The sequence below is a fragment of the Gasterosteus aculeatus genome, chromosome 9 (assembly GCF_964276395.1).
Source record: "Gasterosteus aculeatus chromosome 9, fGasAcu3.hap1.1, whole genome shotgun sequence".
Taxonomy (NCBI): domain Eukaryota; kingdom Metazoa; phylum Chordata; class Actinopteri; order Perciformes; family Gasterosteidae; genus Gasterosteus; species Gasterosteus aculeatus.
Genome location: NC_135696.1, coordinates 1409754 through 1432077, shown reverse-complemented (window position 1 = coordinate 1432077; position 22324 = coordinate 1409754). Strand labels below are relative to the sequence as shown.

The 22324-nt window shown below is 51.5% G+C and overlaps 1 protein-coding gene across 1 annotated transcript in view; it reads right to left on the bottom strand.

The window, feature by feature from the left end:
- The window catches only part of pcdh7a (protocadherin 7a), a 33682-nt gene extending 12002 nt beyond the window's left edge, over positions 1-21680 (bottom strand). Inside the window, exons 1-3 of the mRNA XM_040187131.2 lie at positions 19219-21680; positions 16401-17568; positions 10694-11476 (exon numbers count right to left, since the gene is read on the bottom strand). Of these exons, the coding sequence (XP_040043065.1) occupies positions 10694-11476; positions 16401-17568; positions 19219-20645 (3378 nt within the window). The 5' untranslated portion in view covers positions 20646-21680. The remainder of the gene's footprint in view (positions 1-10693; positions 11477-16400; positions 17569-19218) is intronic.
- Positions 21681-22324: the final 644 nt, after the last annotated feature.

The following is a 22324-nucleotide window of genomic DNA, read 5'->3' as shown; positions in this document are numbered from 1 at the left end:
AATAGTATGCGTGTTAGGAACAGGCTTTCCCCACCCACCGCTGTTGTCCATTAAGGTTGACCAGAGGAGAGTGAACAACGGCTTCACTGTGGGGGTCCAGTGTATGAGAGCGTCAAAGTGAGGATGAGGCTAAAGATGCGTTGTCTTGCAACACACACACACACACACACACACACACACACACACACACACACACACACACACAGAAGCACAACCTCCCTGTTGAGAGTGATTAGAAGTGCTGCTGTGAACAATAGACAGAGTCAATAAAGGACCACGGAGACATCCGGACACAAGAGCAGGTCTCTACCTCCCCCCCCACACTCCCCCCCACACACACTCTCCCCCCCACCACCTCCGGCTCCGTCTCCTCCCCCATATTTTCTCGTTCTCTGCATCCTGTACACTCCCGCCTCTCTTTGTGTCTCAACCGTCTCGCTCCTCTCTCTCTCCAAGCTACTGTATTTATCATCTCGGACCTCTCACATTCTCTCTCTGCCCCCCCCCCCCCCCCGCCCTCCCCTCCCCTCCCTCTCTCCCCCCCTCTCTCTGTCTCTGTCGTTTAATTTATACTCTGTCTCCTCTGTGGCGGCCCTGTCTTTTTTCGGTAAGATGGGGATAGACGGGCTGAGCCGACAGCGGCTGACGCGCCGAGACGCCGGAAAACCACTGAAATCCGTCCCGTCAGCCGCGACTCAGCGTCACTCATCTTAAAGATAGCGTTTGGCTAACGTGCCGCCAGACGCAAAAACAAACCTACGCCACCCCGTGCGGTGACGGGGCAACATCCCTGGGTGAGAGGGGGGCGGGGGACTGGACGTGTGTGTGTGTCGGCCCTATCGCCCTTCCCGTGACAGACACAGTGACACGGACGTGTCTTGGGGCGCCCGGCGTCTCCGACAATAGTCTCAGTGTGTGTGAGTGACAGAGGAGTGACTCGGGGACACAGAGGGGGCGTTATGTAGTAGACGCCGGGCACGCACTCTCTCACACACGCACACACACACACACACACGCACACACACACACACACGTTAAAAGGGGGAAGACAGTGCACTCTTTCACCCCCCCGCCCAGTGCTGATTCCTCGCTCCCTGTCTCCCTGACGCAGAGGCTCCATCATTCTCACCCCGTGTCCCCTCCGACGCAGAGGAGTAACATAAAACAACTGCTCCCTCCCTCCCTCCCTCTCTCTTTGTGTGTGTGCGTGTGTGCGTGCGTGAGACTGCATAATTAATACGCCTTTCATTTTCACTGAGCTATGAAGTGTGCTTTTGGTATGCAAACAGACTCCCTTGCATGAGTGTGCGCGCGTTGTGTGTTGTGTGTTCTGTCGGATGCACCAGGGAGTAAGTGGAGCGTCGGGGGGGGGGGCATTGAGTGGGAGAAGGAAGGAGGGGTGTTAATGAGAGAGCGAGGGAGAGTCCGACCCGATCGCCGTTGATAACCTCACGCCGCACTCCGTTTCTCGCAGGCGATGGTTGGGCGTTGGGGGTCAAGGGGCGACTCGATGCAGAAGGGCTTCAGAGAGCCGAGGAGTCGGCCTGATGAATATGCGACTCCTGACATAAAAATAAAAAAAAAGGGGGGGGGGTTTAGGGGTGCTAATTATTCCCGAAGCCTCTGCTGTGAAGGAGTTTAGCAAAGCAGTCGAACACACGTTTGCTGCAAACTAGAAGTGAGGGTTTGTACGCGGCTTCGATTGGTTCTCATGAGTCAACGTGCACGCTGCCAGTGTGTGTGTGTGTGTGTGTGTGTGTGTGTGTGTGTGTGCAGCGGCTCAGTGGGGGATTTGGCGACAGCGGTGACGCTTTGTTTTCCAGGTCTGCATGTTTGGAGCTGCTGGGATTGACGGCTAAGGATTTGGCCTCTCGCATGTCAAGAGAAGAAGATAAGAAATGCCAAGTTGATGACGTTTAATTCCTCGCTTTATCCAACACGCCGTTGAAAATGGAAAAGGAAATGTAAAAATATCCATTTCGGGAATTTTGGTTAAAAAATAACACTCATATTTGGGCGATATGAATAATGTCGGCGTAACTTTTGGTACTTTCCACAGTATTTACACAATGAGATTGTTGATTGCCATGAGTGATGTGGAGTAAAGGCAAATAACAGCCCCTCCAGTTCATTAAGATTAGGAAATTGGTTACGGGTTGATACGATATCAATATCAAAAATGATATAGTCACAAATAATCAATACATTTAGATTTATTGCCCAGCCTTAATTGTACAACTAAAAGATCATCAAAATGTATCAATCATTGCTAAAGATAAAATAAACTTTGCTTTCTTTCATTAATGATATTCTTGTTTTAAGCTCGGAGACCATTAGATAATAACATAATACAATGTTTTTTTAACGCTTGGATGAAGAAAAGATTAAGAAAACTCATTATTCCTGAAAAATCAATCAAGATCATCAAGCACGAGGCTTCCACGGGGCTCCAGGACCTCCGAAGCCAATCAGATGTGTCGGCGGTGAAGCTCATCGCCTCTGCAGCAGCTAATGTCTACAAGTGCTCAGTGAAAATGGGTTTCCTAACAATGCAGATGTCTGACTCATATTATGCATGAAGCACCCCGCGAGAGGCGCGCATGAATTATCAAACCATTCATAATAATCACACCGCGCGAGGAGAAACGCTTCGGAAAAAGAAAATAACGCCGGCTTCTTTCATGAACGCTTAGTTTAGTCGATCATTTTGAAAACACCTCGAAACCGAGCAGCACACTTAACTTCTGTGTGTGTGTGTGTGTGTGGAGGGTGGGAGGTAGAAATAAAGAAATACCCACGGAGGGCACTTTCTGAGGCGAAATCGTCGATTTCAACATGATGATTCTGACGGAAGGCATAAAAGGCCCCTGGCCGCTCAATGCGGCGCACCTGACCGCGCGCCGGTGCGCGCACACGCGATCCGCTCCTCTCGCCTCACCGGGGACACTGTGTGTGACTCCCCCCGGCGCCTCCGTTCATCGGCAAGAGACCCCCCCCCGCCGCCGCGCGTGTGCGTGTGTGCGCGTGCATGGATATGTTTATCCTCCCGAGCCGTCTCAAGTTTGGCGGCTCACATGTGAGCGCTCTTTCTATCCGGCCAATTAGAGGTTGCCATCTCATCCCCCATGGAAAACCTTTTTGGGGGCCTCTAATTGGCAAATAGATTTGCATATGGCTTTGATTGCATTTTCCTTGTGCGTGTGCGCGCTTGTGTTCACGCGTCGGCGAACGTCCACTTTTCCTCAAGTGCCGCCCTCTTCATTATACCCGCGTGTTTGTGAAACAGGGGACTGAAGCCTCGTGAATAACGCACGCGCGGCTCTCACGTGCGCGCGGCCACACTGAACCGGCAACGAGCAGTTTCGCGGTACTCGCTGCGCAGACACCGCGCTGCAGTTCAATTGGCGTCTGCGTCCATTCCCGGACGGGTTGCAGAGGTAAAGAAGGGAGGAGAAGAAGAAGAAGAAGAAGAAGAAGAAGAAGAAGAAGAAGAAGAAGAAGAAGAAGAAGAAGAAGAAGAAGAAGAAGAAGAAGAAGAAGAAGAAGAAGAAGAAGAAGAAGAAGAAGAAGAAGAAGAAGAAGAAGAAGAAGAAGAAGAAGAAGAAGAAGAAGAAGAAGAAGAAGAAGAAGAAGAAGAAGAAGAAGAAGAAGAAGAAGAAGAAGAAGAAGAAGAAGAAGAAGAAGAAGAAGAAGAAGAAGAAGAAGAAGAAGAAGAAGAAGAAGAAGAAGAAGAAGAAGAAGAAGAAGAAGAAGAAGAAGAAGAAGAAGAAGAAGAAGAAGAAGAAGAAGAAGAAGAAGAAGAAGAAGAAGAAGAGAAGAAGAAGAAGAAGAAGAAGAAGAAGAAGAAGAAGAAGAAGAAGAAGAAGAAGAAGAAGAAGAAGAAGAAGAAGAAGAAGAAGAAGAAGAAGAAGAAGAAGAAGAAGAAGAAGAAGAAGAAGAAGAAGAAGAAGAGAAGAAGAAGAAGAAGAGAAGAAGAAGAAGAAGAAGCATCGCGTAATAACTATGGCCGCGGGCCGCGGGTGTGGGAGCGCGTGGTAATACAAGTCTGCGCGGGTCAAACTATTTTAACGCCTCCCTCTCACGTTGCGTCTCGTATCGTGGTCTATCTGGTGTGAACAGCACTGAGCGACGCGCACGTACACGCATCAATGTGCACACGCGTAACGCGGGGCCCCGCTGCAGGCGCAGGACGGCCCACTCAGGTTTATATAAGGCCTGCGATAGGGCGGGTAGAAACGCTCCCATTCTCTCTCACACGACACACACACACGCGCACACACACACACTCACACTCACACTGAAATAGCCCGAAGAGGATGAGCTCGCTTCACTCCCCTAACCTCACACACAGGTACTTCTTTTCAATCATTTTCTGTCCATCTTCTCTATTCTCTCCCATCGCTTCCCCTCGGCGATACCGAAGAACACATTCTTTTCTTGTATCCCCAACCCCCCCCTCCACCCCCCCCTCCCACATCTTCCTGCCTGGCTTTCATAACCCCCCTACGACCCCCCCCCCCCCCCCAGGAATTTTCTCTTCTCCTCTTCCACTCACTTTCATGCCTCTTCCTCTCCGCCCGTTGTCTCTTTCTCTATCGCCATCTTGATCTTCTGATTTATCTATATTCCACCAACAATTCTGAAACAGATGGCTACACCACGCCCGGGGCAAAAACATTGGCTTTGGACTACAGCGCTACTGGGGCCAGTCTTTCACACTCATGCAAGATCTAATAAGCTGATATCCGGCGAGGAATGTGCTCCCATTCGCCGGTGGCACAAATGCATAAACCATATTGCACAGTACAGATATTCACACCTAGGGCTTATTCCTTGGTAGCGTGCATAATTTGATCCAATTGGGGAAAAGGAAAAAGCAAAGATTAAAGTGACTTTAACCACAAGCCAAAACAGAATCCGGAGGACGAAATGAGGTTGATACTTAAGAGCCATTTGTAAAATTTGAAGACATTTATAGGTGCTACTGAAAAGAAGAAGTTTGCAACCATTAAACGAGCGCCCTGTGAAGAGATGGATCCAGATGGGGAGCGATGACAAGAGATGAAACCACTTAGGGAGAACAGAGAGATCAATCAGAGACAGACAGGGGGGGGGAGGCGGGAGCAGACAGACATCGGCGATGGAGGTTTGGAAGGAGACACTCTTTTTATTGGGTGACTTACACAGCAGTGGCGCGAGGCGCAGACAGCGCGGCCCGCTCGTCTGTGGAAGATGAAATCATTCAGAATGCTGCACTTTTCCTGTCATCTCACTTTTGGAAGTTCTGGCCGATCGGCTCCGCAGTTTGTCCGGTCTGCGCGTGCTCTCGGGCTGAACGCTTTGGAGTCGGAACATCACTTTCCCCGCCTGCGTAGTTGATTGCAAATTTGTGCATTCAGTTTCACGGCCGCAACGTGTGAAGTTGAAAAATAATAATAATGAGCAGGTGTCTGTCTGGGTGTTGGCAGATTCCTGACAGAGTGTTCACACTTTTCACACAGCGATCGGGCCGTGGAAGCAAACACATCTCGTCTCACATCAAAACTTTATTCATAAATGCGGCGATGCTACATTTGTTTGCATGACTTTTCCAATAAAGGGTTTGAAACGTTTTTGCAGGCAGAGGTTGAATTGGTTTGTTGACCCAGAGTCCGTCTGAGGTCAACTGATGTACAGCTGAGCTATTCTACTGTCAGAGAAAAGGTCTGTGCATGTATATCTCTATGTCCTGGGCTTTTATCGTGAAAGGTAAGACTGGAAGGAGTGTGAGAGAGTCTGTATTCATAAACGATTTTCATTTAGCGATTGATGTTCCCCTTTAGAGCAAAATAGGCCATAAAGAGGAGTGCGCTTGAGGGGGCGGGCCTGCCGGTATCAGAGACCCGTGCGCCGTCTCTTCATCACTCCTCCGCATTTTGAATTGTCCTTTTGGCACAATTATATCGGTTGATACCTTGAATAGCAGTGAGCGACGGCTCAGGAAGATATTAAACTACTCATGATAAAAAGACGTGAGGGTCTGGGAGACAGTGTGATTCAGCCAGGTGTAAACGGCCGGCTTTGTGCTTCAGCCACACAACATTTTGGAGCTGGAAAGAGAACTTGTGTTGTTTTCTACCTGACAACATTGAGCTGAAGCGCGTGGAGGTGAATGTGCACGAGTTTTACAGACAGCAAACGCAAGTTCCTCCAAGCACAGACCTGAAAGTATCAACTTTCAGAGGAGAGTTTAACAGTCAATGGCTGCATAGCCCATTTATTCAACCGTTTAACACACATTCAAGCATCGATGGGGGGGGGGGGGGGGGGTATTCACACACTGTTAGCACGGCTAAGGCGGCAATTTGCGGTGAAGCGTCTCTCCCAAGAGACCTCAGCATAGCGGAGCTCACAATCGCCTCACAACGCTTCAGTTAGATTACATTTTTGTGACAAGTACCAGATAAAAAAAAAAATTAAAAAAAAATCTGAATTATTGAATTAACCCGAGTGCAATTTCGTTCAGCTCTAAATCCATTCTCGTCCCTTTTTCATTCAACCCTCGCCTCAACACCACTTAAAGCGGCGGAGGCTCTTTTATGTGGCCGTATAAGACCAATGGCGGTGATACTAAGCTGTCTTGAATCCCTGTCTGGCGTGAGAACAGCAGCCTTTTGTTTTGCAATATTGGGTAAAATTGCTCAACCAGCAGACATCCATTAAGGTGACGCTGCAAGGCAGACGAGCCGAACGCAGAGCTGCTCTACACCGAGTCTTCAGGAGGCAAATAAAAGGAAGCATTGCGGCGAGGGGCCTGCTGTGTAGGTCTTTGTGTGTGTGTCAGGGAGTTAAGAGAGAGAGTGTGTGTTTGATTCTAGAAGACGGCGTGCCCGGGCCCGTGCACGTGACGCCATCCACAGGGAACGGAAGAAGAAGAAGAAGAAGAAACTGATGTAAGAGCCGGAAAACTTTACTCCCCCCCCCTCGCGTGTCATCACATTCTTATCAGATCCCGTCTGCCGGCGGTGAAGAGCGTGCATGCGTAACCATCTGGGAGGGTGTGTAATCACGTGCTATTATGTACACACAGACACGCGGCGTGTCCGGGGGCGCAGTGACGCCTCCCTCGCTTTCTTGCCGTTTCTAGCGGAGAGGCGGAAAGACCAGAAAGCTGAAGGGAGGAGTTGTTAACGCGGCACCTCTGTCGGCCGAGCCGCCTGTCTGCGTTATCTCTGGCGTGTAAAAACACAAAGGCGAGTGTTTCCGGGCTTGGGTGACCTTGACGTGAGGGGAAACCATTTCTTTCTGCTCCTCGGTCTGACTGGCGCAATCTCACAAGCTTTGTCTCTCTGCCGTAAAGGCGGCGCATCGGTTTCGTGCACGCGGCCCCGCCGAAGCAGAAAATCAATATCCGCGGGGCGAGCGTCTGTTTCCACCTCCGACACGAACGCACGTCTGTCTCCCGCGTCCCGCGATGTCCCCCGTCTCCCCTCACCTCGCCTCTCCCTCTCTGGCTCGGGTTCCCTCTCCCCCCCCCCCCCCCCGTTACGTCTCCGGGTCAGTGTATCAGGTCTCGGTCTGAGTCGTCCCCCCCGCTTCGGGTTACCTCGTCCCTCTCACCTCTCGCTTCACCTCACCTCCTGACCCCCCCCCCCCCCCCCACACACACACACACCATATGGTCGACTTGAACTCGCGGTGGCTTTTTACAAATACATCAGGCCTGGTGCTTTCTGGTAGACGACACCTTCTACACGCATGTTACCGCAGGATGCCGTGCCGAGTGCGGGGGGGGGGTGAGGTGGAGGGAGGGAGGTGAGGTGGAGGGGTTGTGGGGGGGGTTTGCTACTCCGCGACAGACGTTCATCATATTTAATCCCGGAGGGATTTCGTTGAAATGAAAAGCTGCTTTTCAATTTTATAATCCAGTAGACGTAATCCCTCCGCCGGCGCCCGTCCACACTGTCCAATTAGATGGACAGGCCCGGGACAGATGAGTCCCACTCGCCACAAAGTTATTTGCTGTGGCTCGTCCTTGCCGTGTCCAAAACGCAGCGGCGGGCTGACCTTCGCCAAGCGCTACAAATTTGTGCAATCGACAAAAACACACCAAAAAACTGCACTGTCAACCCACCGGTTTCCACTCATTGATTAGAGATCGGACGTGTGTGTGTGTGTGTGTGTGTGTGTGTGTGAACGTCTGGTTCGAATCTGTCTTCGTGGCTCTATCCTAACACACACACACACACACACACACACACACACACACACACACACACCGGTCCAGGGAGAAAGTGCCTACTACAGTAAAAGAAGAAGTCGCACTCGTAAAAGCGCCGACTCGGCTCGTTCCCAGAGGTTGGCGTGGTAGAAGAGGGGAGGTCTTTAGGGGAGAAGGAGGAGGGCCAGAGAGCGACAGGGTGGGAACAAAGCGTCCAATGGAGGGACAACCCAATGACAGGACCAGGACGGGATCAAAACGCCGAAACGCCGCAGCGGTGACCTGTGTCGCGTTTGCTGGGGGACGGCGGGCAGTGGGAGCGGCTCCGTGGCGCGGCGTGCGTTGTGTGTGCGCGGGCGGTTAGAGGGCAGAACGAGGGCGCTTTTGCCATATTGACTGCATTGCCACGTGAGTGCTGTGATCATTAACGTGCCAACGGGCATCCTGATGACCCACATCTCAGCAGTCCACCCTCGCTCTCCCTCGCCGCCTCTCTCCAAACACACACCGCGCTACACCTTCTCCGTCAGCACGGACGTCTATGGAACCTCCAAACCTAAAATATGTTAAGACCTCTTGTGGGTTTATATGTGCGTAAGAAGTTAATCTTATTTATTCTAGGAAGGCACAGTTTGTTATCTGGACTGGAACCACTGAAGGAATCGTGTTGGCATCAGAAAATACCCCCATGATCACACACACACACACACACACACACACACACACACACACACACACACACCAGCTGCCAAACCGAAAATAAGTGTGACGCTTCTGGATTGTACTGAACAAATGCGCTCATGCTATCAATGAATTTAACCCCCCAAAGTAAAAACAGAAAGGAAAGAAGAATCTCAACCCCCCCTTTAACACTTCAACACGTTCTCATTCGTTCCCATTGATTCTTCCCTCTCCTCTGGGTTCCAAAGAGAGACGTCCATCGTGCCTCTCCCATGCACTTCATTCTCGTTTGTGTGTTTCCCATTAGGACCAGTTGGTTTGCTGATGTCCTGACTAAAGATGAGCCGTTTTGGGGAGTTTTCGTTAATCCTGTGAAGTAGCTTTGAAATGTTATCTCCCTTCTCATTTGCTCTGTCTTCCTTCCCCCCAAACCTCCCATGATTCTCTCTTACTCCCGGTCTGAAGTCCCAGTTCCTGCGTTTGGCACCTACACGCCACCGAGTCCATCTCTCACTCGCACTCACGTATAAAAAAAATGCCACGTCGAAATAAGCGGCGCCTGAAGCGACGGTGACGGGCGCCCGCCGACACAAACACCTGCCCGCCAAATTGCTTGAGTTGACACATTTTGACACGTAAGTGAGCGCGTGCGGCCAAAGTCTGAGGCACGTACGCACGCAGGTCTGTGTCCCGGGACGGGAGGAGGGGGGGCACACTCCACCGCAGCAGAGGAGTTAATTACCCCATGCGATCAATAATTCATTGAGCTGTCAGTGTGTGTGTGTCTGCGCGTCTCGTATGTGTGCTGCCATGTTTGGAGCGCACGTAAGCGTGAACGCCGAACTCTCCCAGTAAGCATTTTCATTCCCCGGGAACGGCAGATTAAGCGGATTGACTGCGTAATGGATTAACCTCTGTGTGTGTGTGTGTGTGTGTGTGTGTGTGTGTGTGTGTGTGTGTTGAGCAGGATCAGAGAGCCCCCCCCGCGTATGAATTGATTAGCCGTAGAAGAAGCTCCTCTCCTTCCTCTTTTTAATGACCGCATCAGCACATTCTTGCACCACGGGGATGACGGACGTTGAGCTGTCCGTCAAGGAAACCAGCCGACGCCCCCTCTAAGAAGGGTGAGCCGTCAGTCATGCGCGGCTCCCGGGAGTGCCCGCCGTGGACCGGGGGGGGGGGGCCCTGCTGTGTCAGTGTGTCCAACATGATAGATGGTGTGTGTGTGTGTGTGTGTGTGTGTGTGTGTGTGTGTGGTCTGCATGCAGTACTTCTTCGTCAGCAGGGCACCGGCTGTTAGCCGGAGCGTCTGTGGAGCAAACACACCAAAGCCCGTTCATTCATTTTCGCTACAACGACTATCGTTTGCAGAATAAACATATGTGCTAAATGGATAACAGCATGACAGGGGATGCAGGGACGCGAAATGACCAATTACCCCGCTGGAGGCAACTGTCCGCCCACTCCCTCTGCGTCCCCACTCTTGACTGGGATCCTCGGGGGTGCATACTGAGGGCGAGCACGTGCCTGACACGGGGGGGTGACTCATGTCCCCTGCATTCGATCTCGCTCATCTGAGGGATGCCGGTTGCGCACACATGCTCTGAAAACGGGGGGGGCGGCACGCCGCTCGCAGGCTCGGGACTCTTTGGCGATGAAATGGTGTTCAGATGTTAGCGGCGTGGCTTCGCGGTCGATCGTGTGAACAAAGAAACAGATCTTGGAGTTGGATCGACATAAAGAGTCGCTGATCCATCTTAAAAATCTGAAAGAAACCCTGGCGGGTCTCCCCCGGTACCGCAGAGCTCCTACCTGCTTGCTGTACTTGTTCCCGGTCTGGCAGCCGTACTCCGAGCACTGGTCGGATCCCAGGGACATGGCGTCGGCGTTGCCGCTTCCCCCGCTGCTGCTGCTGCTGGAGCCGGCGCTCCCCGCGCACCCGCCGCTGCCCACAAAGGTGTTGGAAGGCGGCAGGTCCTGGACCGCCTGGTGCTTCTTGCCCTCGGCCGGGGGGGAGTGGGGCTGCAGGTTGACCGCGGGGAGCGGGGAGCTGGATTTGTAGTGCCTGGCCAGATCCGGGCTGGACTGGTGCCTCCTGCCGCCGCCCATCCTCGGGCTGCCGGGGTCGCCGTCCATGGCGCAGTAGCGGGCGGCCAGGCGCTCGCTGGCGCTGCTCAGGTCCTCCTCGTCGTCGTCGTTGCCATGCCGACGCAGTCCGTTGACCGTCACGATGCCGCTGTAGAGGGACCGGTCCGCCTTGCCTCCGCCGGCCGCCGCGCCGGCGCCGCTTCCGTTGCGCTTGTCCCGGCGGGGTTTGCGCCCGCGGTCCGACCCCCTGCCGCGGGCGGCCTGCGGCTGAGCCCCCGGGGGACTGAAGAAGTCCTCCTCCGGCTCCTTCTTGCCGGCCTCGTAGCCGTTCTTGCCCTGAGCGCCGCATTGCCGGGCGGTGACTACGAGCAGGATGACCAAGATGACCGCCGCGGCCCCCGCCAGGACGCCGATGGCGACGCTGAGGCGCTGCTTCCCTAACGCGCGCTCGCTGTCCGGGTCTCCTGCAATGTCCAGGGACAGTGGAGCCATGAGGCTTCGGGCCACCTGGGAGGGAGGTGGGAGGGGGGGGGGTGCAGAGGAGAGGCACAAGAGAAGAAGAAGAAGAAGCAGAGTCAAGGAGAGTAAAGCAACAAAGAGAGGCAACATAAATAAGAAAGAAAAAGTCCAACTGTGACTGTAAAAGATGACACAGTGGGTGCGAGCCTCAGAGAAACATCAAACAGCATCTTCCACTTAATTAAACTCATCACCGCGTGTTTTAGCGCGGGAGCCTCTCCATTATTCCCAAGCACAAAGAATGTCACTAAATGTATAATTGCTCTTGCTTCCCAGTTGCAGCATTTCAAGTCGTGCCTGTAATTTCTCCGCTTGTGATCTCACATCATCTGCTCGGGTACACGGAATGCCTGGGATTACGCTGTTTAAAGCTGATTAAAAGAATAAAGGGAAACTTTAGGGTCCGGGACGGTTGGGAGAGGGAATAGAAAACAGTCGATAAATGTGCAAATGAAGACAGCAGACGTGCTGTGATTATGTCCCCGGAGCACAAACACATCTACTGTCTCCTCAACCAACAATGGCCCTGTTGTAAATGATAGCGTGGGCGTGGATTTACTGAGCATTTGCTATCGCAATTTACTTCGCGCCGGGGACGGACGGATAGAAGGCCGCGTGTGCCCCGTGGCATCACTTCACCCGAGGGTCCTGTTCCCTGCTCTTGGGGTTTAACAGATTTATTTTAAGCGAGGCAAATCCACGATCGCCCACTCTGATCAATTTGTACTATTTTGTCTCTGGGTTTGAGATGGAGGAGACTAAATAATGGATCAAACACATTGACGCTGAAAGGGGGTTATGTTGAAGCTGGTTCTGCAGACTCGTGCTCCAGGAGACCATGTGCAGTTCTGGTCTGCCGAGCCTTGCAGGGAATAAGGGGCGGGGTCATGAATCCGAACATGCCTAATCAATACATGGCAACTGTGTTGGGGACGGTGATTATCCGGAGACGAGGCGAGCTACGGGGAAAACACAAGCAGGCGGAAACGTATGCATGCCGCTACGCCGGCCCACGCGGCGTGTGTGTGTCTGTGTGTGTGTGTGTGTGTGTGTGTGTGAGCTGTCCATTAGAGAGACGACCTATTCTGCAGCCCTGACACCTCGTCTCCGAGCGCCGCGCGTCATTCCCTTTGGCCTGTCAAGGCAGGAAATTATATACCGGTGTAATCCCTGGTGCCTTCCGAGCGCCCGGGTAATAAAGCTCGCAGGAAAGAGCGCGGGAGAGAGACGGGGAGCGAAAGGTGAGTGGGAAGTTGCATTTCAGCCCCCCCTGTGGTGGGCGAGTAACCTTGAGTGTTGCACCCGAGAGCACCGCTCGCGCATCTGCGGCGCGGGAACTTGACTATCACATTTTCTAAGACCTATTATTGGGCTCACTCGTACCGAGGCGCATTAGTCACTCTCACTTCCAATAAAGCGCACAGATAAGAGTAGAGACGCGTCGTGTTTCATTGTTTTTTTTTTTTTCCCGAGCAACTCGTGTTGCTCCCGTTCCATTATCCCGCCTCCACTGCAGCGGGCCTGTCCCCGCCAGGCTGCGCTCCGCTCCCCCCTCAGCCCCATTGTTCTCCCTCCGCCTGCGGTATTTTTCTTTTATTCCCCCCACCCCATTCTCATTCTGCTGGGCATCTCTCCGGCTCAGCGTGAGCAAAACACATGGAAAACAGCGACGCAGCGCCATGTGCACTTAACCTATGCGAGAGCGCGTCCCCGCCATGTATAGCTGTGTCCACGTGCAAGTGCGTGTGTGCAGAGACTGTTAAAAGTGTTTGGCCGCCGCCTCATTGGCTCTCTCTCTGACGCAGCCCGGAGTTGTTCTGCAGCACGGGCTGCGGCTTCACGCCGCCATCCATCTACACGCCGACGCCTCGCACTCTTCAGGGACTCGCTTGTGTGCGTTGTCACCGGCGACCACGCTATTGACCCGGAGCAGCCCGATGTTGGCTGCCGATCGATGCGGTGACCGGGAGCCGTAGTCTCGGTAGTTCTTAACTATTATCGCTATTCAAAGAGACAATTCCCCATTTCCAGATTTGAAAAAAAAAAGACTAAAAGAACGCTGAGATTAAACAGCGATTGTAAGAATGGGAACATATCACCACCGAGAGCGTTAATCAGATCTACAAGACGGCTTACTTCCGATGAACAAAGCACCTTAAATATACCCGAATGACAGCCGCGCCTCGTATATCACAACCACTTCCTCCAGCTCCGACTCTGCAGTATCACATTGTGGCTAATTACCCAACATGTGGCTCACCCAGTACCGTTTGGATGGAAAAAGACTTGAGTCATTTTCTGCCGCGGCGCTGCAGCAGTAGCAGACGTTCTCCTCCCCTAATTACATCTGGCACCCATCCACCACTCGGTTTGACTTCATTATGAGACGGAGGTGTTCTCTCCTCAATGACTTCTGCTGAATTACTCTGCCAAGTTCCTCCGTACAATCAAACTAAACTATGCATATTGTAATCAAAGGCAGCTTTTGTACCGGCCCGGACATTTTATACCCTATTGTTCCACTCGATAGCCGGCGCCGTTTAGGCCCGCTGCGGTTGATTCCGCCTGTCAACACTGTTGTTCCTGCCGCTTACCAAGCGTTTGGTCTAATTCTCACCAACTTGATTGTTTAGTTTGTACCTCACTCTACTCCCACTGTAGAAAGTGAAACGTTTGCACACATTTTCTCATTCGATTCAATGAGAAAGTGTGTCCAGACTTTTGATTGGCTGGCCGATGCCGTTAAAAAAACACAACATGTATATATCTATATATAGTGCAGTAAAACACAACTTATTTTTGGACGCCAACTTGTCTCTGTATGTGAGGCGAGTCAACACTCTCACGCTGTGATCACACGAGATGTTTTTTTCCTGCCAAAACACGAGATTTATCTGTGAGTGTCGAGGATCCCGAGAACCCAAAGGGGGCAGACAGAGCACGGCGTTGTTGTAGTTGTGATAATACTGCGGAAAAGAGCTAGACGGTAACATCTGCGGAGGGCCGATCATTCAGCTTGGTGATTCACCAAAGAGCATCGTGTGGAAATCACATAGTGAGAAATCTCAATACGCGGCTTCATCATTTCATTTAGGTGCATCCAGGGTATCTGTATGCTCTTCACAATGCGTATATTTCACATTCACTATTCATTTTTTGAATGATCAAAAGACAGGCCGTGTTGTCGTGTGTGTCGAGATGTGAAATGACTTAAATTGGGATTGAACATTTTAGCAATACGAACCTGCCCTTGCTAACATGCTAGAAAATGAGAAATAAGTTTATGTTGCTCAGCTGGAAATATCCAGTCCCAGAGGGGCTCCTGTTTTTCCCCGAGTTGAAAGGCCCAGGGAGGCACCACAGATATCCTAACATGCACAGCTTGCCGTGGCGGCGCCCTTTCTTCCAACATCTGCGCTCCAAGGCGTGTCTTCCTCTGAGATCACTGTCTGGGTTTAGGCAGAGTGCGATGAAACACTTTTTTCCCGTTTGAACGCGTTGATACAAAAAGAGCCTATCAAGGTAGTGAAGGATGGCGTGGTATTTTGGGGTCTGCAAGCGATCTTCGCTTGACGCACTTTTGGGAAATTTCAGCTTGTTACCTCTATTACTCTCAAACGTCTCGTCGCTGACTGTTTACGTCATGTTACACGCACAGACCTGACAGCTGAAGACCTTTTCCCTCGGAGGAGACGTGTTCTGAACAAAGTTTGGAGTGTGTGTGTGTGTGTGTGTGTGTGTGTGTGTGTGTGAGAAAAACCACAGACTGCAAGCTCAGAGCAAACAAAGTAACCACAAAGCCACGGAGGCGATTTAATTACCAGTCAATAAAATGGCACTGGCCACGCCACAGACGCATGTTTTAGTAATTATTACCTGCCAGAAATGATAGCTTAGTTGAACATTTTTCAAAGCATAATGGGAAGCGCATTTGATTAATACAATGAGGGCGGAGAAGAGAGAAAGATTACCGGCAGCGTAACATACGCTAAATTTGAACTGAATGGTATTTTTGGTATCTGCAGTCTAGTCAATTACCTCCTCGCCTCAGCGTGGATCTTTCATGCCGGCGAGAACCTGCTACTCGAGCATCTCACTTTATTCCCCCTGCAAACATAATGCATTTGGGACTTCATAATGCTTTTCTCTAAGTTTGTTTCCTTGTGCTGTTCTGCTCAGCGGGTTCTGCGCAGCACAATAAAAGCCCATCAATAATCAGGCCTGTTGTGAAGGGAAACTACCAAAGCCAAAATGCCATTTAGATGAACACACTTTTGTATTAAAAGACCAAAACTGGGAGGGGGCCATCTCTCTCACTACCTCTCGAGCACACTCACCCCTAATGCTCTCCCCCTCTCTCTCTCTCACACACACACACACACACACACACACACACACCTAATGCTCTCAGCTCTGAGTTCAATTTGGCATAAAAAAAAAGAACCACTCCGAAATAACAGTTATTTTAACCACATGGTCATTATAAGAATGCATGCTGGACAAAGAACACTCAAGCTACAAAGAAGCAAGAATTGCCAATAGCCCTCAAAAGAGGAACAGGCTTCTTTTTCTGGGATAAATATAGATGCAATTATTTCCTCAGAAATGGGAAGAAAATTGCAACACCATGCAAACTGTGGAGTCTCATCCTGTCAAAAATAAAAAATAAAAATCTTCTTACCGGTTTAGTTTAAGCACAATTGGGAGACACAATTGTTTGTCATTACCTCCCTCCTTCATTGTAATGCTTTATCAGAGTAGCCATTAGGTGAATTGATTTAAAGGGAAATTATAGAAGAATAGCGGTCACACGCCAAAACAGCACAGTGGCTTTCACTCATTCAAGTTGCATGTGTTTTACTTCACTTACTGTTGCTAAGATAACGTTCCACACGTTGAATAGAAAAATTACCTGAGCATCCACTAGTGTGGCGTTGGCCAAGCTCTCGTTGATGAAGACGTGTACCAGGGCGGTGGCACAGAGGGAAGGTGCCCCGCTGTCATTGACCCGGATCACCAGGCGATGCAGGCCCCTGTGGCGCCGCTCCAGAGTTTCGGCCAGAGTGATCACCCCGTTGGCGTGGCCGATCTCAAACAGCTGGAAGGGATTCCCCCCCACCAGGGCGTAGCGAAGGTCCGCATTGGGGCCGGTGTCTGAGTCGACGGCTGTCACGGTCCTGACGATGGTGCGGGCACTGCTGGCAGGCGGAAGCAGGGTGTAGGACTCATTGGCCGGGGAAGTGACGGAGGGCGCGTTGTCGTTCTCGTCCGTCACAAAGAGCGAGACCGTGGCGGTGGAAGTCTTACGAGGCTCCCCTCCGTCCACAGCGCGGACGCGGAAGGTGTAGGTGGAAAGCTTTTCCCGGTCAAACGACGCCGAGGAGAAGATGGTTCCTGTGTTGTTCTCGATGGAAAACACCTCTTCTTTCTTCTTCTCGCCGTCTTCGCCATCCGCTTTCTCACCGGCCTTCTTCTCATCCATCTCAACGAACAAACTGAGTTCGGCGTTCTCGCCTTCGTCGGCATCGGTCACGGTGACCATGCCGACCGGTCGGTTGGCGAGCAGGTTCTCTTTGACGTAGAACGTGAAGATTTCCTGAACAAACTTTGGCGCATTGTCATTGCGGTCGGTCACTTGAACGACGACCGTGGTGGAGCCCTGCAGGGGAGGTGTGCCCTTATCCTTGGCAATCACCCGGAGTTCATACCTCTCTCTTAGCTCACGGTCCAGAACGCCCGTGGCACGGATATCTCCATTATCTGCATCTATGTAGAATGGCCCGTTTCCTGCAGGGTCGAGGGAGTACGCAATCTCTGCATTCTTTCCACTGTCTGCGTCGGAGGCCACAACAGTGACTACCCTTTCACCAGGTGAGTTGTTCTCAGCAAAGTGGACCTCCACGACGCTCTGGGGAAAGGCCGGGGCATGGTCATTGATATCCACAACTCGCACCATCAGTGAGCTGTTGCTGGATAGGCTGGGGCTGCCAGAATCTACCGCCACAATGGTGACACTGTACTCTTTGGTGGCCTCGTAGTCTAGCAAGGCGGAAGTGTGTAAGAAGTACTTTTTCTTATTCCTGTGAAAGTAATTCAAAAACAGATTTCATGAATGTGGTTGATACCGTGAAAAGAAATGATACAGATGTTGTTCATTTAAAATAGTAGTGCTGCTCCATTACGGTCAATTGGCTAACTTCAACAAAGTCACCATTTTAAACTGGTCTTTTAATATCTTGGGCTTATATTGTGAAAGGTAAGATGGGAAGAAAGGGATCTTGGCCGCGTTGAAGGGACCAACACAGCTTGTCTTCCCATTTTGGACCACGGATCTTGTTTCATGCTGTAAACTATAGCCACATTTTGACTGTTTCACCCAACGTGATTGTTTGATGGCTTCATTCTATTCTTCGTTATAGTTTACAAAAATCAACCCGACTCCCAAAAATAAACGTCAACCCCTTTCAGTTGCATTGCAATTGTGATGAAAGTTCTCATGACAAAATAAATGGTGGTGAAATTGGTTGCACCTAAACGATTGTCCCATGCATGTGAAGGCCTAAAAACACCTTTTGTTGTTGGACCAAATCCAGAGATGTGTAAATACAACATAAAATGGTCTCATCTTTTCAGAATTGGACAGGGACTTACTCAGAGAATTACTGCATGTATTGCCTTATTAAAATGCTGAAACCCTTAATTGATCCTGAAAGTGGTCGGCGATCCATTTTCTCTAAATTGACTAATCAATCAATCGATCAATCTACTAATCCTTTGAGCTCTACAATGCTTTGGTCTTTAAAACAAGGTTTTCCTGAATGACTCTAGTAAGCCGCAGAGACACAACAATACTGGGGACACTAAGACAGTTTTCTTACTTTATTAAATGTACTATTTAATTTGTTGAAGGCCTATCATGATTAGTACTCTGACTCAGACTTTCTTTTGTCATGGACAGCCCTGAGACTAATAAAGCAACCAGCCATATTGCACCGATGTCATAGCAGTAGCCCTGATATCCTAAGACGGTCTTCTCTATTTCCCTCACGCTCTCCATTCAATACCTCTAGAAAATATCTCAACAATGGAATGAAGGGTGCTGACATTTACAGCACTGCAGTAGTAACTTAACTAAAAAGTCTATAACCCTTGACTTCAATTAAAATGTACGCATACAGATTGTATGACGTTAAAAGTACTCTGAAGCATTAGTAAATGAGCTGAAAAGAAATCTCAAAGCAACAACACTCTAATCTCATCTGCTGAATGTGTGGTCATCATGGCTAGAAGACATAATAGATAAAAATAGTACTAACCTCTGGTAAGAACAAAAAACAAAATGTTTCCCCATGAATGATGTATGTTGTGTATCGGATCAATTTGGCCATTCTATCAATGAATGAGAACCATTTTTCTTGGTATCTGCAATTCAGGGTGGTTCATGGCACATATCCAAATATCATTAGCTCAATATGTACAAAGTTTGTTTCTGTGCCACCTCGTGGTTCATTTTACTGAGTTATAGTTTCTTAATGATCACCTCATCATTAATTTAAATACTGGTTCATTACTTCAGTATCAGAATGTGTTGTCTTAGTATCGTTTTATCTCTCATATAATTCTTGAATTCAGAGTACATTCAGGGGCTACTCATCAATAAGTGGTTAGTTCTTTCCTCTTTCATGGATTTCAGTAACGTGCCATGAGGGGATACCTTTGGTTTAGCTTACCTGTCAAAGGCTTCGTCTGCAGGTAGGGGCGGGAGCGCCGTTTCCCCAGCTGGCTTCAGGGTGAATGGGACGTCCCCTACAACTGTGCACGTCACGGCCCCATTCTCTCCCTGGTCTCGGTCTGACACCTGAACCAAAGCCACGGGGGTGTCCACCAGGACGTTCTCCGGCACCAACGCGGCTCCATCTCGAACTGGGATCCGTCCGATCTTTCGGATCTCCACGACGGGAACGTTGTCGTTCTCGTCCCGGACGGCCAAAATCACGGTGGCGCGGTCGGTGCGGGGCGGCTGACCGCGGTCTCGGGCCGACACTGTGAACCTCAGTTGCGCCACGTCTTCCCTGTCAATCCTGTGGAGGACGCTCAGCCACCCGGTGGCCTCGTCCAGGCGCAGGAGTCGGCGTACGGATTCAGTGGCAGCTCCGAAGACGTACTCCACCTGCCCGTTGACTCCAATGTCGCGGTCTGAAGCTCTGACCTGGAGGACGGGCGTACCTGGAGGGGCATTTTCTGCCATTTCTGCCTCGTATGTGGACCTCTCAAACTGCGGGCTATTGTCGTTCACATCTGTGATGGAAACGCGAAGCAGGGCCTGCGAGGAACGCGGCGGGTTCCCTCCATCTCGCACCCTGAGAACCAGCTCGTAGGAGTCCTTTTGCTCGCGATCCAATGTGCCTTTCACAATGAGCTGCGGTTGTTTCTCGCCATCTGGTATATCTGCAACTTGCAGTTCGAACACGGTGCTTCTGGGTCCTCCTCCGCTGTCGCCGCTTCTACCCCTGCGGTCCACGAGGCCCTCCACTCTAGCGACGGGGTTCCCTGGGGCCACTCGTCTCGTGGAACCTGACCCGGTCGCACCGTCTTGAATCAGCTCGTAGCGGTCGATGCCGTTCCGTCCAAAATCCCTGTCCGTTGCTGTGGGCAGCAGGTAAAGGGTTCCGATGGGGCGATTCTCCTCCACCGAGAGCTGGAGCACAGGTGAGGGGAAGGAAGGTGTGTTGTCGTTGATGTCAGTGATGACCACGCGGCCCTCGAACAGGTCCACCCAGCTCTGCAGCGGGCCAATCACTGACACCTCGAAGTCCAAGAAGCACTCGTTCTCGTCAAATATCATCTGGCACTGCTGGAGTTTCTCCCGGTCGATGCGCCGCGGGCCTGTCGTCAGCTCTCCCGTCACGTTGTCAATCTTAAAGAACTCGGAGCCACTCTCCAGGGCGAAGGTGACATCCCCGCTGCCCGTGCCAGCGGTGAGGCCAAGGTCGACGGCCACGTTGCCGATCTTGACGTCGGGCGGGCCCTCCTCCGCCACCCGGTAGCGGAGGGCTGAGTCCGCGCCCGGCAGCTGAGTCAGCATCTGCAGCGCTAGGACCACGAGGCTGAGAGCCCGCGCGGCGGCGGAAGAGTGCACTGCGCCAAGCCCCTGCATGGCTCCCCCGTGCGCTCTCCCTCCCTCTCCTTCCTCCGAGCCGCGGCTCCTCTCCTCCTTATTGGCGCCGTGCGGTCCGGCGCGGCTCGCAGCGCGGGTGTTGGGTCTATCCCGACTCGAACCTTCCTCTCTGCGGCCGCTTAAGGGTCCGGGCGCAGCGCTTCTCCCCGGCGGTGCGGGCTGCTTCTCCTTCTTTATTCTGCCCCTTTACACTGCAGTGCACCCCCGCAACTTTTATAATAATAAGGTTTTGCGGGGCGGTTCGTGGCACAAAAAGCCCATCCCGCTGCGAGGGGGGGGGAAGAGCCAACTAATTTACCAGCGTTCGATTAAATCCACTTGCCTTCTCCTTCCCCGGTAAACCGGAGAGACGTCCCGGTCCCTCGCGAGGACGGTTACCGGGTCATAACGCCAAGTTCCTTGAACAAAAAGTGTATTCCAGTCACACGTGGGACAGTTAGAAACTGCAATGCAGCAGCGCACAAAAGAAGAGCAGCGCGCCGCCGAGCGCACGGACCCGACAACAGGGACGGGAATCTGTTGGGGGGGAGAAAAAGTGTTTGGGATGCTGCTGTCGGATCTCCTCTCACCTTCAGCGAGCTGCGTTCTCCTCCTCCTCCTCCTCCTCCTCCTTTCTTTCTTCTTCTCCGCAGTGGAGCAACGTGCCAAGCCGGAGGATTCCTTCACGTAAGTTGGGAGGGAGTCAAGAGAGCTTCCCAGGGCGAGTTTCTCCTGATATTTCACATGTTTTCCCCATCAAACCCCCCCTCCAAAAAAAACACCCAAATGAGAGCCTCTCTAGGTTTGGAGCTAGACAGGAGATTCCAACAACATCATCAGCATCAACGTCGTCAATCCAGCGTAAACCCGAGCAGCCGGCGCTCTGTGTTCGGGATGGATGCCTCGGCGACGGACCGAATGTAGTAGATGCGTCTTTTTCCAAGAGTCCCGCATTCTCTCTCTCCCTCCCTCTCTCTCTCTCTGTCTCTCCTCCTCCCGCTCTCCCCCCTCCTCTCACCTGCACTGCTTGGGACTGCTGCTGATCTCCGCCGCCGCTGCAGTCTCTCTCTCCCCCTCTCTCTCTCTCCCTCTCTCTCTCTCTCTCTCTCTCTGCTACTGCAACATTTTTACCTCGGCCGCGTTACTCGATCGCTGAGCTGTAACGGGAGAGGCGGCAGAGGCGGTGTTGGGTTGCCGTTTGTGCGCGCGCATGTGTGCGTGTGTGCGTGCGTGCGTGCGTGCGTGTGTGTGTGTGTGTGTGTGTGTGTGTGTGTGTGTGTGTGTCATATAGAAATAATAAATGGCTCGATGTCCCGACTGCTGACAGCTCCTGGTGGGAAAATGTCTTTATTCATGCAGTCATATAAAGGACAAAGGGAGACTTGGGGGGGGGGGGGGGGGGGGGGGGGGGGGGGGGTCTTTAGTACAAGTCAGCTCAGTCATATTTCTGCTGGTGCAGCTCTTTTGCCGGGGCAAATGTGGAGGGCTTCATTCATTCTTTTGTGAAGGAGACGGAGATGGTCACTTATAGTCTACTTAATGGGGAAATTGCTGCGATGTTCACGGCCTGCAGTGATTTATACAATAGTATACACACACACACACACACACACACACACACACACACACACACACACACACACTGCACTGCCTAATGGCACCAATGGGGGAAATACATA